Genomic DNA, 16571 nt, shown 5'->3' with positions numbered 1-16571 from the left:
CTTGTCGCGTACCATGGGTACGACTTCAGTTCAGGACCAATCGACAGTCACGATTCTATGTTGTCTCTGCGGGGCGCCAATTACCGCCAACCCGAGCAACATGTGCGTACACTGTTTGCGGAGTCAGGTAGACCTTACGCAGGGCTTCCCGAAGCAGTGTGCGCTGGTGTACTGCAAGTTCTGTGGTCGCTACCTTGTTCCACCGAAAACTTGGGTCCGTGCGGATCTTGAATCAAAGGAGTTGATGACGATCTGTCTAAAGCGACTGAAGCGGCTTGTGAAGCTGCACCTTGTCGATGCGGCTTTTGTATGGACGGAGCCGCACTCGCGGCGCATCCGACTTCGCTTAACCGTACAGGACGAAGTCCTGAACCGCACCATTCTCGAACAATCGTTTATCGTTGAGTTCGTAGTGGAACTCCAGCAGTGCGCGGACTGTAAACGGGAAGCTGCGAAAATCGAGGCTTGGGAAGCCGTCGTCCAGCTCCGACAGCGCGTAGACCACAAGCGAACGCTCTTCTATCTTGAGCAGTTGATTCTGAAGCACAACGCTCACGAGGATGTTTTAGGCATTCGACAGCAGAAGGATGGACTCGACTTTTACTTTGTTCATCGTTCACACGCGCTCAAATTCCTGAGCTTTCTGCATAACGTTGCCTGTGTTCGTCAACGTCAGAGCAATCATCTGGTGTCGCATGACCCCAGCAACAACGTGTATCGATACAAGTATACGTTTTCAGCGGAAATACCACCAATTTGCCGCGAGGATCTGGTGTATCTGCCACCACGAGTTGCGACGCAACTGGGTGGACTCTCCAGCCTCCTGCTCGTGCATCGGATCACGAACCAGATTCGTCTGCTTGATCCGCTCACTGGGTTTGAGCACCATATCGACGGGGCCACCTACTGGCGCCTCGGCTTAACAGCATTGATGAATGCGCGTCGCCTCACAGCGTTTGTGGTGCTCGATGTGGAACCTGTGGAGCGGGATCCAGCGGCGACTAGCTGCGGGCACCTGGACCAGCGATTTCGCCTTGCAGACGCAACGGTTGCTCGTGCTGCAGACCTGGGTGTGAATGATCAACAGTTTTTGGTTCGCACACACCTTGGAAACATTCTCAAGGCGGGTGACCTTGTGCTCGGTTACGATCTAGTTTCGGCCAATTTGAATGAGAGCGACTTGTTCGAATCCCTGCAAAGCGATTCGTTGAAAGCGACACTGCCGGAAATCGTTCTCGTGAAGCGAGGTTATCCCCAGAGGGATCGCACCAAGCAGCGGATATGGACTTTGCGCGAGCTTCCCAAAGATGATGGCGATGTTGGTGAGCATCGGCATGCCTTGCGAGAAGGCGCTCGCGTCACTGGGCGACAACGGGACCAGCGCGATGTCGCTCTGGAGCGCGATCGTGAGGAGTTTATGCAGGAGCTGGAACAGGATCCGGAGCTTCGAGCGACGGTGAATCTGTACAAAGATCCCACCAAGTTTGTGGAGGATGGTCTCGGACGACTTGGGATTCGCTATCCTGGGGATCGGAAGTGGACTGCATCTGAACGAGCACAAGGTCAGAGTCGACGAAATGTTCAGAATGCGAATCGTTTCGACGGACAGCGTGGAATGAATGCGTATGCGGTGCTTGAAGCAGACACGGATGCAGACCAGTCTGACGACTATCCCAGTGTGAGTCTCGATGAGTTGCTTGATGGCCTCGATATATCCGATGATGCGGATCAGGGCCAGGATGCAGTGACTAGTTGAACTGCTATCGAGCGGCATTGTTCTCGTGAAGGCGGACAAGGATGAGTACTCGGAGCGTGATTACCCCGCTCGTCTAGTGCTGTAAGATTTGATGGCTGTACAATGGGATACCCTGCATCGTCCTACTTCGGAAGCGTGCAAGGCCCAATGGGGGATTCCCGCGTGTCTCTGGATGTTGCTCGTGATGCTGGGATCATGAACGGCAGCTAAGTACGGCTCGATACCTGTGAGGCTCGCGTTTCACGCCGCATCATATCTTTCACTGAATTGTTTGAAGATTTTTTATGCATCTGTCATGCACTCAGTCAGATCACTAGAGTGCCTTACGCAGCGACTCAAGAGGCGTCGAAGACGAGCGTTGCATCGGCATGTGCGGCCCAGGTCCGCGCGCCGCTTTTCCCCATTCATGAAGGTTACCCTGGGTCCATTGCACACAGAAAACACCCAGAGCATGCTCTGAATCACTCTCTATGACGGCGATAGGAACGAGGCTTTATTTCGCCACTTTACCTTTTTCGCCGAGTATCTCTGAGGATCACCGTGGATACCCGCGCGACACGTCACGGAACGCCGTCCTGGGACATTGACTCCCACGCGCTAACCAGGGCTCGCTTGATGCCGGGACGCCTCCACTGCACCCCTTGTCCCTCGATACTGAAACTCGACCTGAACTGCAGGAGCGCAGCATCTGAAAATAGCACCATCCATTGACCCCCGCGCACGCTCTACAAAATCATCAAACGGAGAAGAAGCCGTCCTCGATAAAGGTAGCAACACATATCGCCCTTGGAAACTATATGTGCTTTGTAGGTTTGTACAACCGAATTCGATCCCGACCACCGACGTACCCAGCTGCAAATGCATCACCGGCGGTAGTCAGTTCCGTGAACGCGCAGCGATGGCGCGGAACCACTGTTGCAGCCCAGACATGTGCTCGTGCTGTGTCCGCGAGAGCGGTTGCCACCCCGCATCGACGATATGCAGTGTGGACCCAGACACGCTCGAGTCCACACCAGGGTGCCTCCTGCCGCACATGGTCTAATGGCTCCCGTAGCGTCAGGGCACGCGCGACGACAAGTCCGATGGCATTGCGGCGCTGTCTGCCAATATAGACAAAGATCCAGATTGGTGGAACCGCTTCTGAAAGCTCCGTACCAAAAGGTATCGTAGGCTCCGATGCTTCCGCATGAGCACTCCAATCCTTACAGGCCAATCTCCAGAGCGTCTTAAACCATGGCTGTTGGACGTGCAGGATATTTCCTGATCTGTTTTGGTGTTGCGCAGCGCTTGCTCTGCCTCTGCTCGTACTGACGTGCACAATCCATCCCGGGATGCGCTCAAACGCGGGCCACTGCTGCTCAGGGGCTTTGCCCAAATCGACCGCAGCGTCGAGGAAGCGAGGGTGCGTCACTGGAACCCCATAAAGGAACAGTTGATGTTCGCTGGTATGCGCGCGTTCGTCTGCGGCAACACCTACCACATATGTACATCCGCACTCGGGGCAAGTCACCGGTCCCGCACCGTTCCGCTGCCCAAAGTCAAGGAAAGATTGCTCCAGGTGTTCGCGCCCAGCGCCACGAGCAGGAGCGCCTTTCGGCAGCGCCGTGCTCTGGCCTGGCACCCCGTTGCCGGAGCCGAGGCACGGCAAGAGCCGTCCACTACTCGGGCTGCCTCCGAGTACGCTTCGAGACTCTTTCGTCAACACGGTGGCCTGAGCGCGGTCTCCGACCACCTCTATGACTTTGCTCGCTGATCCAGGACTAGTGGAAACAGACCAGCGACAAGAAACGGAGAGTCCCGGTTTTGCAACGCGATCGTCTCGCCGACGTGTGCAGGCTTCGGGTCCGCAGCTGCCACTCAGTGAGCACTCCTCACCCGCAGCGTTCGTCTTCCCCCGAGAACTCGGCGACAGCGGTCCAGGTCGGGGGACAGGGGCCATTACTCCCGTGAATGGCTCACACAAAGACCTCTGCTCCGCCCAGGGAGAAAGCACTCGTAGCAGAGCGCGTAGCCCTGGAAGCCTGTTGACTAGGATCGGAAGACGCGCCTCGGCATCAATCGCTGGCGGCGGATCTGTGTATGAGGTGCCCGTGCGCGTTGCACCCCGAATCGATTGGATGCTTTTTCTTGAATTATGCAGTCTTTTACATTGCCCGGCGTTGCACCCCGAATCGATTGGATGCTTTTTCTTGAATTATGCAGTCTTTTATTATGCAGTCTTTTACATTGGCCGTCGTTGCACCCCGAATCGATTGGATGCTTTTTCTTGAATTATGCAGTCTTTTACATTGCCCGGCGTTGCACCCCGAATCGATTGGATGCTTTTTCTTGAATTATGCAGTCTTTTACATTGCCCGGCGTTGCACCCCGAATCGATTGGATGCTTTTTCTTGAATTATGCAGTCTTTTATTATGCAGTCTTTTATTATGCAGTCTTTTATATTGGCCGGCGTTGCTCCCCGAATCGATTGGATGCTTTTTCTTGAATTATGCAGTCTTTTACATTGGCCGTCGTTGCTCCCCGAATCGATTGGATGCTTTTTCTTGAATTATGCAGTCTTTTATATTGCCCGGCGTTGCTCCCCGAATCGATTGGATGCTTTTTCTTGAATTATGCAGTCTTTTACATTGGCCGTCGTTGCTCCCCGAATCGATTGGATGCTTTTTCTTGAATTATGCAGTCTTTTATATTGGCCGGCGCTTTCCCCAAATCGATTGGATGCGGGCGGCGTTTCGAGTTCTCCTGCGGTGTTGGGCACCTGCACAGCGCCGCGTATGCGTATGCATCCAGTGGCAACGCGAAATGTCGATAGCAAATGGAAAGGCTCAACTTACCTGACTTGGGCATACACATGAAACACTGGTTCTCTTAACATTGTTATCAACATCAGCCGTTGTAAGCTTTTTCTTCGACTGCTTCCTTTAGGTCCTTGTGATCTCTGGCTACGAATGCGCCTGTTTCTACTGTTTCTTTAGATCCGTCGTCAGCATTTGCAGGGAGCTGGCGGCGGTGTGAACGCTCTGATTTCACTACTTTCGGACGTTGTCGATGAATTTCGTGCAAAGGCGGAAGTTGCGACCGAAGCCTCGCTCGACATGTCTATCTTCTTAATATTCCGCCTCGGTACACGCTTTGCAGTGGTCACAGGTGACTGTGGTCAAGCGTTTCCATATGTCCATCACATCTTCTAATTCCAGCGTCGACGGGTGGCGCGTGAACGCTTGCTTTATCGCTCGGCAGATGCCCCTGACTGACACAGGAGGCTCTCCGAAATGCTCTCCTCCGTTTCCACGCACTTTACAATATCCGACCATAACATGATTCTTCTGGGTGATGCCCTCGGCGAGCACGCTGTCTGCTGTAGAATTATGCCCAACGTGTTCCATTCTACAGAGGATCCGAAGAAGCCATGTTGTCCATGATGAAGCAAGTACTGGAAGGAAAATCCTGTCTCGAGAACAAGTCCGGCAATTTCGATGCGTATAGGCTCCTTTTGTGCAAAGCGGTGACGCACTTTCCGCTCAACGCGATTGCTCCAATGACGCAAGTCCGAGCTCAAAATCCATTGCCATCGTAACAGGAGAGACGGGAGCCTCTGGGAGCATATTTCGTTCGAGGTATCAGCTTGTTGTAGACTGACATGTTATTTACGGCCACAAACAGAGGAGGCCTCGTCCGTGGATCAGTATCGATGATTTGACGGGAACGGTTCCGTGAACTTTCGGGTGTGAGCTTATGGAAAAGTCGCTAGCAGACGACCTGCAGTTGTATTTTACGTCGTCAATCCAGCGGCGCCAGCTGCTGCGCCCTGCGAATTTCTTCGAAACACAACGGTCGAAGACTTGAAGCATGCGTGGATTCAGCACGCTGCATATGACAAAAGGAGAATCATGGAGGCTTGGGCATATTTATCGGATAATCATATCGGCTAGTTTGGCGAACCCTCGTTCAATGTCTTTGCGAATCACATGGATACCAGTGACGTACCGAATCCAACCGGCATTGATCCAAAGGAGCTACCCCGAACGACGACCGAGTATCCTTATACAAGGCGCCTAGCCGTACGCTCTGACTGCTGCACCTTGCATGTCGAGGCTGAACATCTAAAATAGTTCGGAAAATGAGCGAACGACAGGATCAGCGCGAATCGTTCATCGTCGCATTCGAATCGAACACGGCCGTAGCATCCGCTATGAGACACGAAATGAAGCATGACATACGCAGCGATGTGGGTAACCAGGGGCGCATCGCGCCGTGCAACGTTTACCACCGCTACTGCTGTTGCTGCTGTTGCTGCTGCTGCTGCTGCTGCTGCCAAAGCAGTTTCTCCCGCTGCGATGCCGCGCGACGCTGCGGCGGGTCTCGCGCCGCGTCGGCTGGCCGCCGCCGGCGCTCCTGGATGCGCAGCGCCGGGCGCAGCGCGTGGCATCGATGAATACGTTCATCGTCGTTGCGTAGGCAGCGTGCCGTGAGAGAGCGGCAGGGATGAAGTGTGCAAAGATAATGCACTAGACGTCCATTCTCATAACATTTAGGGAAAAGGGTGTTTATACGTTGGGCATTTGGAAAATGGAGTGGTTGCCGTTCGCATCGAGCCCCGCGTTATCGACGCGTGCTTGCCGAGGCTACGAGCGCGCAGCCGCGCACCCTGGTCTGTTGGTGCGAGAACACCAAGTCTCCATTGAGAAAAGGTATCGAAGCTCGATGAGAACAGCCGTAGACTTGTGCAGTGTAAGGCACCGTAATGCTCACGATGTGCACGACGTGCAGCGTGCACGAGTTGCGGAGAGCGCTCCAGCGTGGGTGAACTTTGCCGCGGGGGTCATGGCGGCTTTCGTGACACGAACGGTACTCATTCCGCTGGACACCATCAAAACAAACATGCAGAGCGCCACGATGGCACAGCTTCGGGGGTTACCATGGCACCGTCGTCTCGTATTCGTTGCACGCAGCATAGTCAATCGACATGGGGTACTGGGTTTCTGGCGCGGCCTCCCGGTGGCGGTCATCGGAAACGCACCCGCCCAGGCCGTCTACATGGCCACCTACGAAGCGCTGAAATCCATGATGCACGTTGCAGAGCCGACTCCCGATGTTGTGCGGCGATCAACACCGAGGACGATCGTTCGTATTGCGATTGCCGCTGCGTTGGCGGATACAGTCGCCTCATTGGTTCGCGTTCCGCCAGAGGTCATCAAACAGCAAGTCCAAACTGGACAGCATCAAAACGCGATATCGGCATTGCGAGCGTTGGCGAGACAGCCTCTGCATCGCGGAGGTCTCTATCGCGGGTTTTGGGCTCAAGTTGCCCGAGACGTACCGTTCGCAGTGTCTCTCTTTGTTGTCTACGAGTCGCTCAATGAGTTTTTCGTGCAGCGACGCATGCACGCGGACTCCAAGACCGGTGATGGGCATCATATAGCGACCGCGGATGCTTTGGGTAATGGACGCAAACCTGTCTGGACCGGAAGCGTAGCCGGCACCGTTGCGGCGATCTGCACGATGCCGATGGACATCGCACGTACACGCCTCATGGCCCGGCCCTACGGCGAGTATGCTGGCGTCTGGCAGGCCATTTACCAGATCGCTCGCGAGGAGGGTCCGATGACGCTATGGGCTGGCACATGGCTCCGCATTTTGTACAAGATGCCCTCTTCAACGCTGTTCCTGGCGAGCTTCGATTGGTCCAGGGCGGCGCTAGTGCGCATCCAACGTGCACTTTGCTGCGAGGCCGCAAATCATGTCGAGCACAACTTGTATCCATGACATGTGAGATTGGATCCATTCGATAAAAAGAGTCGGTGCTGAACGCGTGACGATAGCCCGATCAGTGCGGCATGCATGGCTGCATGGGAGCCTCTTCGCATTCGATGCGTTGGGCATTCAGTACGTCGTCATATGCGCGGCAACAGCGTCGAGTTGGTACCCCCAAGACGCCTGAGCGCTGCTCTGTAAGCCTGCGTTCGTGCGTGAGCGGCATATCGGGTATCGAAGGAGGCACCTAGGTTTGGTTCGGCACCCGGCTGGCTGCTGGTAGCATTGCACGATCATTCCCGACGAAGAGCGTTGGCAGGGGATCGTAGTACGTCGTGGAGGCTGGAGTGGATTCAGGATCGCTTCCTTGGACGCTGAAAACGATTGCGGATGCAAGAGCTCCTAGGTCAATGCATGGATCCTCCATAAACCAAAATGTGCGCTACCTTAGCGTGGCCGTCTTGTGAAGAGCAATCACCGGATCCCGCGACTTGGAGTGAAAACCTAACTGCTGCTGCTTCGATTGGATCACGATTTGGATTGTTCGTCGAGACTAGTGAGAGTCACGAGAATTTCATGATAAGCGTCCGTAAGGTGTTTCCTGCACATCGCGCCCACACGAGTCGCATGTAGCTAATGTACGATGAAAAATGGCACGCCTCGTTCACTGCGCCTCGCATGTTTTTTGACGTACATTTCTTGCTCGAGTGGGTACTTTGTAAATTGCCAAGGATAACATCTCAGAGCGTCACGCCCCACAATACTCCAGTGGTACATGGGATTCTTTTCTAGCGACGAAAAGGCTACTCATCTGGAGAGGCGCATGCGTTCGCCTCCTCGCAACTGAGCCGAGGACGAAGTAGCGCTCAAGTGATACCGCGGGCAGGAGAAGCGTCTGCAGTCGTCAGCGTCAGATCCTGTCAAGTGCGGAAACGCGTGTGCCTGCCGCACAAGTGCATTAGCACATACGTCCCGGTGAACTGGCTCTCTAGTGGCGGCAGCAATGCGTACCGAAATTTTTGGCCTGCGGCATTCTTGGCGTGATGCGCATCCTTTCGAAACTGCTGGACATGCGCGCATCGTTATCGGAATGATGGAACGGAAATCCCTGAACAGTGCATACGCGCGGACCTGGCCTTTCCTCCTCGAGACCTGACGTTGATGCAGATGAGCGTATGACGCGCGACACATTGCCCGTCAGTGTTACCAGTATGCACGCTCACCGACCATGTTTCCCCTCGACAGCTCGTTTCCATGGACCAGGGACACCCGAATGCGCTTCGGGCATCAGCAACCAGAGAAGCATCCGTCAAGCGGCAGTGTTATTTGTACCGCAGGTGTTGACCGCCGGCTGGCGGTACTTGGACACCTCACGGCATGCATAGCACGGAGTAGTTCGCTTGCTCGCTCGCTTGCCGTCGATAGATCCTACTCTACTAGGATGCCGCGTCGCCGTCAAGGCTGCCCCGAATGCGGCACCGATTATGGGTTTCAACTCAAATTTGTTTCACTCCCCTGCTGCGGTAAATAGCAAGAGATCGAAATGAAGATGGAACTTTACGGTATAGATTGTATACGAATTGCCTGTAGGATACGTATTGTTTAGTGAGCAGTGCAAGGAGGACTCCATTACTCACCCATGTTAGTCATACTACAGGACCCAGATGGTTCAGGAACACTGAAAGAGTGAAGTATTTGCACTCGAAGCGTGCTTGCGGTCGATGGTAGAAGTCGACCTGTCCATAAACTTATGGAAAGCAAAAAGCGACGATAGAAGCCACCACAGGTGCCTCTGTTTCTCAACTGCTTGTTCGTATGGTCCTGAAACCTCTGGGATACAGTCGCAAAAAGTCCAGTTTCAAGCACGGCCATCTTGCACCGATATTGCACCTAAAGCGTTCCTGCAACGTTGCGATAGGTATGGAACGCAGGGACGTCTGTTTGTTTCTAAGATGGATGAGAATTGCCTCGGACGAGACGATCAGAGGGTCTATGAATCTTCGCGGAGAAGGAACGCGTTGTATGTACGATCGGACTCGGAGAGAATTCGGACATCATCGTCTGTTCTGGGTGCAGTGGATTCACTTGGCAGCCTCAGTTGCGCACGTAGAGAAGGCGCGTACAACATCACCAACCTCTTTGTCAATTCGTTGAAGACTTTCCTCTGAGGTCTGAAGACGTCTTTCTGTTGGATATTGTGGTATTTCACCATTCCACTTGCGTTCTAGCGTTTCCCGATTCTATAGGGCCAGAGCTGCTTCCCATTCCTCCGTACATTTCGGTGATTCAGCACAATCGAAGGAGTGCTTTCTATCGTGAAAAGTAAGGATCGCTCTATTCGGCGAATCGCTGAAGCGTCCTCCACATTGTCACATGATGGGGCACATTTCGTCTTCCTTCAGCAAGTGCTTTTCGATACGGGAAGGACCTCGCCTAGGGGCATAAACAAGTGCATTCATTTGAAGAAACGAAAATTCCAACTGAATGATATTGGTACGCAGGTCGAGGATCCTGGAGAGCCGTCACCACCAACCGCCGAAGAAAATCGAAAAAATCCTCTTCTCGCCGACTGTTGAGCGACGCAGAGCAAGTGATGAAGAAGAAGACGAAGAAAAAGGAGAAGTTGACCAGAAAGGGTGTCTGCCTCTGACGGAGCGATGACGAGACTGAAGTGGCACTGTGGGCACGAGTTCGACCAATGCTAGCATTGGCGCGTTCCACCAGAATCAATGCGCGCAAGGATCTCGTGAACCGAGACTTTAACGCCGCCATCCATATCACACGATATGCGGTGTGCTGGAGACGAGACCCAAGTCGCTGACACGATCCAGCCTTCGTGGGACAGGCCTCTAATGCGCGAAATAAGCGCAGATCAACGAACCGACACCGATAGCAGGCGGCCGGTCCCGGTACGCACCTGAACGAAACGATATGCACCAAAACGGACTTGAAAGGAAAAATCAGTCGCAAGCTAGTCATAGCGCCGCTGTCTTTATATCTGAATAAGCGACCATTTTTCTGCTCCACGCAAGGAGGTGGACTTAAGCGGCTCATCCGGGTCTGCGATATCCACTGCGCGGTATGCGCTCGCGAGTTCGAATCTCGTCGCCAGTACACTGACTTCACTGGCGTGTCCGAGTGGTTAGGCAACCCTTTTTGCACTAAACATATGTTTTGTGCATTTCTGACGCCAGCTGGAGCAGTTGCGGGTGCATCTAGGCGCGGACGTTACTGTCCTGAGCGTCAACTGGTGAGGGCGCTCCACGGGGGCCGCGTCCCACGCCGAGCGTACTCCAGAACAGAAGCAGCGCTGCCGGCGCTCGTTTCCCGACGTCGTGTGCGTTCTCATGGTGATCCCCCGGTGAAACTTTTGGGAAACATACGCGTGTGGCGAAGCCGATCCTCAGCGTCGCGACGTAACAGCGATCGCCACCTGCTTCCGGGACTCGCGCGGACGCGGTCTGTTTCAAGCTGCCTCGGGCTGGAGGATCGTGATCGACACAGATCCCAGCCACAGCCAGGTACTGTTGTTGGCAGCGAGACGGCGTCGCTGTCGGAGAACGTAGACCACGGGTTGAGCGGCCCCAGCCCGACCAGTGGCGTCGACAGCGGCAACAACGGCGGTAACGGGTCGTTCGGGAAAGGCAATGGTGGCTCGGGTGGCCGTTACGAAGGCCCGGACGAACACGGCGACTACTGGTCTCCGGATCCAGAGATCGCCGGTGTGCTTCGCGCGTACAAACGTTCGCTTCAGAGCTTGCCGCCGGAAGTCGTTCAAGCGATCCAACATGGCTGGATAGAGCGACGAACGCTCGCCCGTTACCTTGCCCAGGACCGCGGCTTGGTGGCGTGGCTCTTGCAATGGCGGTTCTTTCGAGATCGCGTGCTCGCAGATCCCGAGTTCATTTTCAAGCTCCTGGCCCAGGAATACATCGGGAACGGAACACAACTCGTCGGTGAGTTTCTCGTACGAGGAAGAGAACTCGTCGACGAGCTCGAATATGTGCTCTCTGATCTGGTCGTCGGCACCGTTGTGGAGGCCTCATTTGTGGTGTTGCTTGCGCCCTACACGCCGTTCCCGCAGATGTCGCAGCTGGAAACGGGTGCCGTTCAGCGAGGACTAATCGGGAGCGTATGGCAGCGCTATCTCAATTGGGCAACGTCACTGCCAGCGAACGCGTTCGAAAAGTCCTTGCCACCACTGCGAGTGTACACGCTGCCGTCACGAGTGCTCACCGTTCTGCATACATCTGCGCAGTACTTTTTGATCGGTTTTGCGAGTGGCGTCGTCGGCACCGCCATCACCTATGGCCTGTTGCACCTGCGCAAGGCCATGGATGCCCACTACACGCCCGTTCGGCCGATGCCGCCAGTGCTCCCGAACTCGATCGGCTGGGGCGCTTTCATGGCGCTATCCAGTAATCCGCGATTCCAGCTGGTAGAGGGCCTCGAACGACTCTCACATATGCTTTTCGCGAATCACGCTGTCTTGAATCGCTCGTTGATTGTTTCACTGCGATTCCTGAACAATTTTTACGGAGGAATCCATTTTGTCCAGTTCTTCAGATGGGCTGGTTTGCAGGCCACCGGTCAAACGGGACCCTAGAGTCGCCACGAACCGCCAATGGACCATCGGACGCTACGTGTAACGCGTCAGAGGCGAACGGTTCACGAGCACCGGCGTTGATGCAGTGACAACGGAACGAAATTCGAGTGTCACATCCACCGCGGATGCATTGCAGAGAGCTCGTTCCAGCACCCCGAGTTCGCGACCTCGGTCGCTGGTTACCGATACCCCGAATTCATTCACCGGTACATCCATTCGATCACAGGTCCAGAGTTGGATGAGGCGTGGCAGTGGCAGCGGCAGCGGCAGTGGTGCACCCGCGATGCCGTGTACGCTTGCGCTCTCGGATCGCTCGCTTGACTCGATCCACACATAGGCATTGAGACGTTTCCAAGACACGTCTTTTGCGATGGTGGATTCGTTACAACGTACGCGGAGTTCAACACGACACTCGTAAAGACGAGACGGTGCTGGTGGCTGGTTTTCCCACGAATCCACACACAGTTCCAGAAACTCGGTGCTGTTGCGAAGCACTGTGCATCGTGCTGTACAAGCGTGGAATCGATCGAGCATGCGCGTGGTTTGGTGAATACGGCCCGCGGCGAGGAGGCGGCGTACTGTAGACGACGAAACCCTGTCACCGTGAGAGAGCACTGGTGGTACTGTTTCAAAGACCCAGCCGCTGGGGCTCTCTCGTCCAAGCGCTGCCGAAAGGCTCTTCAACAGCGCGACATCGCCAGCCGCCCGATAACCAAAGCGCCAATCCCAGCCGCATACAATGCCGCCAGCGCCCAGCTCCCTGTACAAGAACTGTACAATAAAGTCCTCGGGCGAGAGGTGGCGAATCTCGGCGAACGGCACGACCACAACCTCGAACGCGTCTGCGTCCTGTACTATGGGTTTCAGAGGACTGTTCAGCAAAGGACGATCTGCGTCTCGGCCGGGGAATGCGAACCAGTTTCGAATTATGTGCTCCATGTGGGTTCGTGCCACAATCGGCAACTGCGCCCTGCGGCCTAGCACTTCCGCCATGCCTGAGAACGTGAGAATGACCGGTTTTCCGTAGCTCGCTGCCCGTAAAACAAGCTCTCGATGCCCAATGTGAAGAGCATCAAACTTTCCGGGTACAATTATTCGCCGCTGTTGCGCGTTGCACAGAACCCAGCAGCGGGTGTTTCGTCGCTTCGGAGGCGGCCGTCGGGTAGCCGGTCGACACGGCCACGCACTACCCGAGACACGTTGCGTCAAGGCGCCAGCAGCGCTCACAAAAGGCAGGAGACGTTTTTCCGGTCGCGGTGGACGTACACGGATAGACGCTGGGGCGTGCTGGTACTCCATTGGGTAGGGCGTGAACCCGAGCCCGTGCTCGGTCTCGTCCTCGCAAACAAATTTCCGTTAGAGGGCACACACGAGAAATCCGACGCTGGACGCCCCTGACCCTGGCACTCGCCAAAGCGTTGGTGTTTCCCTGAAAAATCGTTTGCTGGTCGTTCAGCGCCGCCACGCTCCAGGCCGCACTGTACACGTTAGTTCCAGCGAAAGCAGCAGTTGCGCGTGAGCTTCCAGTGACGCGTCGTAAGGCGGAGCACTGTGCAGTGAACGTACGGATCGCGACGGGGGTGCTTCTCGGGGCATTGTGGATGCGCCGCCGCCGCCGCCGCCGCCGCCGTTGCCTCTGCTGCAGCTGCGTATTCGTGGATTCTCCAGATGCTGTCATGTCAGACGACCCTGGAAAGGGTCCGTTTTGCTGACTGCGGCATACACTCCAGTGTTTACGGGTTTTCCTACGATCATCAATACCAGTCATTGGGAGCTTTTTCTTCAACTGGTCTCTTTTTCCACTGTTTCATCTACGTTTTTAAATGTATTGGGGTATTCCTTGCCTCCAGTTCCGTTGTTCGTTGTCGAAAGGAAATGGATAGAAGCGTTCAGGTCCCGATTTCGCCGCTTCTGTCAGTCGTTGGTGCATTCCATGCAGATGCGAGAGTTGCGACCTACGCTTCGCAGGACTGTTTCAAGTTCTAGGTACACAGCCTCGCTGAGCGCCTCGCAACCGTGACACCTGACTCTCGTGAGATATGCCTATGCGTCTACCACATTGCGTAATACCGGTGTCGCCCTGAAGCACGAAAACGCTTGCTTTATAGCTTGGTGTATGCCGTTGAAGGGTCCAGAGGGATAGATGCAATCTACTTCGCCGGTGTCGCACCGTGCTATGGCGCGCTTCTTCTGTACAATCCCGTATGCGAGTGCGTTGTCAGCTGCACACGCAAGCGCTCACTTTTCCAGTGAATCGAGGATTTGCGGTGCGCGATGTCGTCCATGATGCAATAAGAACCCGAAAAAACCAAAGATTGGGAACTCATCCAGATATTTCTATCAGTCTATGTCGCCTTGGTGCAAAGCGGAGCCACATGCTTCACTGCAATCGATCGTTTCGGGGACACAAGCCCAAGTCCATTGCCGTCTTCTGTAGAGTCGGTGAAAGACAAAATGTTTCACAATTATGGAGGGTAAATGAATAACGACGCGCAGATGCCTCCCAGTCTTTAACGACCGGACCCCTGCTATCGATTTCAATTTCTCTTTGTACACGTTGAGCCTGAGAGGCTGGCCCATAAAGATGGATCGTGTCAGGTCCGCGCATCTCGTCATCCGCACCACGCATCGTTTGATATGGATGACGGCGTTGAAGTCTTGGTTCACGGACTCCATGCGTTTATTACCTCTCGTTGAACGCATGAATGCAAAGATTCCTCGAACACGTTCTCTCTGTGCCGTTTGCTGCTCTGCCAGCTCTTCGTGCTCTTCTATCGCCGAAGCGCTTCCCTGGCCTCTCTCCATCTCGACGTTCTGGAGTGTACACCCCAGCTCATCTCTTGGATATTGTATTTCTTCAAAACGAACACACTTCATGATGCACTACGGTGAGAATTTTCTTGGACAGAGAAGGACGTGTGGAAGAAAGACGAAATGCGCCCCCGGTGTGTCACGGTACGGCGAACTCGTCGGAGATCTGCCCAGTGGAGCGACCATGACGTTTCACGATACAAAACGCGGCCTCGATGGGGTTGAATCAAGGAGCGCACGGGGGAATAGAAAGCAGCTCTATCCCGAAAGATTCGGTAAAACTCGAATGCAAGGGTAATGGTGAAATGCAACGTTGTGGAATCGAAGGACCTCACCAGACGTCTGAGAAAAGTCTTCAATGATCCGGCGAAGAGGGTTCTGTTGTATGTGCCTTCCGCAGGAGCGAAACTGAGGCCGTCAAATGAATCCACTACAGCTAAGACTGATGAAGATGTCCTCGTTCTCTTCGATTTCGATCCTATTTACGATGGGGGCCCCGCTCCGCGAATACCCATATATACTCGGACCGTTTCGTCCGAAGAAAGTCTCAACGAATGGAATAGCAAACCCGACGACCCTGTGCCTCATACCGATCGCTCAGTCCTCGGAATGCTGTCATTGCGATTTTGGCAGAGGATGGCCGTGAATGAATAGAGTCTTCTTTTGCGCCTGTATCCCGGTGTTTTCAGGACAGTATGGACAAGGTGTTGGGAAACAGAGACGCCCGTTGTGACCACTTTCGTTGCACTAAGTTTCCGTAAGGTTATCAGCGGATCGTTTTCTACCATTGACGGCAAGCATGCGCTGAGAATACCAGTTTTTGGTGCGGTGCGCATATATTTGTTACTTGCAGTGTTCATCAACCATCTGCGTATTATTGTGCGACTGACCTCAAGGATGAACGCAGTCCTCCATGAGCTGTTCAGTAATGAATATATCCTGCAGACAATTTGCCAACGATATATACGGTAAGTTGCACAGTTATTTCGACGTCTTAACATACACTGCAGCGGGGGCGAAACGAAATAGAACTGAAAGTCTGTAAGCTCAGATCATCCGCGGAGGAGTGTCCGCTTTCTCTTTTTTCTGAAACTACCCGCTGCCGCGTGTGCCGCAGAGCGCCGGTGAGAGCACGCATGTGCCAATGCGGGGTGTCGGACACGTGTCCTTCATCGATGGGTCTAGCGTCTCGCGCGGTGCATGCATCGCGGTCAGTGAGCGCACCTGGGATATCAGGCAGGCATGAGACACGACGCACATGCCGCCGTTGAAGGGAACCGTGATCTTGATCAGTAGTGTGTTGTTCAGCTGTAGAAGTTGGATTTCCGTTGGAGTCATAGCAAAGTACAGTCTTTCAGTTCGATTGCGTTTCACACCTCAAACAAGTCTAGTAAAGCGCTTTTTCGCAGTATACAACAGAAGGGTTCAAAGAGCGTTCTTTTTCAAAACAACTAAAAAAAGGAAAGTTATGAAAAAGCAGGTCGACGATCCTGTAGGGCCAGGGTCGCCGGCTGCCAGAAAAAAAAACAGAAATCAGTGCCGAGTCCAGAAGACCAGGAAAAGAAGAAGAAGGACCGAAAGGGGGAGGCCCCACGTCGAATGCTGCAAGAAAGACGACAGTACGACAAAATGGTAACGAAAGC

The 16571-nt window shown here is 54.3% G+C and overlaps 5 protein-coding genes and 1 non-coding gene across 6 annotated transcripts, besides 1 other annotated feature; 4 read left to right on the top strand and 2 right to left on the bottom strand.

The window, feature by feature from the left end:
• Positions 1 to 13: 13 nt before the first annotated feature.
• On the top strand, positions 14 to 1756 carry CYME_CMT194C (nonsense-mediated mRNA decay protein 3; the record flags this gene model as incomplete). Its single annotated transcript, XM_005539163.1, has 1 exon — positions 14 to 1756. One exon carries the CDS (start codon positions 14 to 16, stop codon positions 1754 to 1756), a length of 1743 nt encoding a protein of 580 aa, XP_005539220.1.
• A 793-nt stretch (positions 1757 to 2549) lies between these two features.
• CYME_CMT193C (hypothetical protein, conserved) lies at positions 2550 to 3695 on the bottom strand (the record flags this gene model as incomplete). The annotated part of the gene is made up of 1 exon (XM_005539162.1): positions 2550 to 3695. The coding sequence occupies one exon, from the start codon at positions 3693 to 3695 to the stop codon at positions 2550 to 2552; it is 1146 nt and encodes a 381-aa protein (XP_005539219.1).
• Positions 3696 to 6326: 2631 nt separating this feature from the next.
• Positions 6327 to 7523, top strand: CYME_CMT192C (unknown mitchondrial carrier protein; the record flags this gene model as incomplete). Its single annotated transcript, XM_005539161.1, has 1 exon — positions 6327 to 7523. The coding sequence occupies one exon, from the start codon at positions 6327 to 6329 to the stop codon at positions 7521 to 7523; it is 1197 nt and encodes a 398-aa protein (XP_005539218.1).
• A 3017-nt stretch (positions 7524 to 10540) lies between these two features.
• CYME_CMT638R lies at positions 10541 to 10655 on the top strand. The gene is given in 3 exon segments: positions 10541 to 10557; positions 10579 to 10625; positions 10636 to 10655. It is a non-coding gene; the product is annotated as a tRNA-Leu (tRNA).
• A 25-nt stretch (positions 10656 to 10680) lies between these two features.
• On the top strand, positions 10681 to 12117 carry CYME_CMT191C (hypothetical protein, conserved; the record flags this gene model as incomplete). The annotated part of the gene is made up of 1 exon (XM_005539160.1): positions 10681 to 12117. One exon carries the CDS (start codon positions 10681 to 10683, stop codon positions 12115 to 12117), a length of 1437 nt encoding a protein of 478 aa, XP_005539217.1.
• Positions 12118 to 12150: 33 nt separating this feature from the next.
• On the bottom strand, positions 12151 to 13416 carry CYME_CMT190C (riboflavin kinase / FMN adenylyltransferase; the record flags this gene model as incomplete). The annotated part of the gene is made up of 1 exon (XM_005539159.1): positions 12151 to 13416. One exon carries the CDS (start codon positions 13414 to 13416, stop codon positions 12151 to 12153), a length of 1266 nt encoding a protein of 421 aa, XP_005539216.1.
• Positions 13417 to 16041: 2625 nt separating this feature from the next.
• Positions 16042 to 16571: part of a sequence feature (repetitive element) that runs on past the window's edge.

This window comes from Cyanidioschyzon merolae, chromosome 20 (genome assembly GCF_000091205.1).
Source record: "Cyanidioschyzon merolae strain 10D DNA, chromosome 20, complete genome".
NCBI lineage: Eukaryota > Rhodophyta > Bangiophyceae > Cyanidiales > Cyanidiaceae > Cyanidioschyzon > Cyanidioschyzon merolae.
This window is presented reverse-complemented; position numbering and strand designations above follow the sequence as displayed.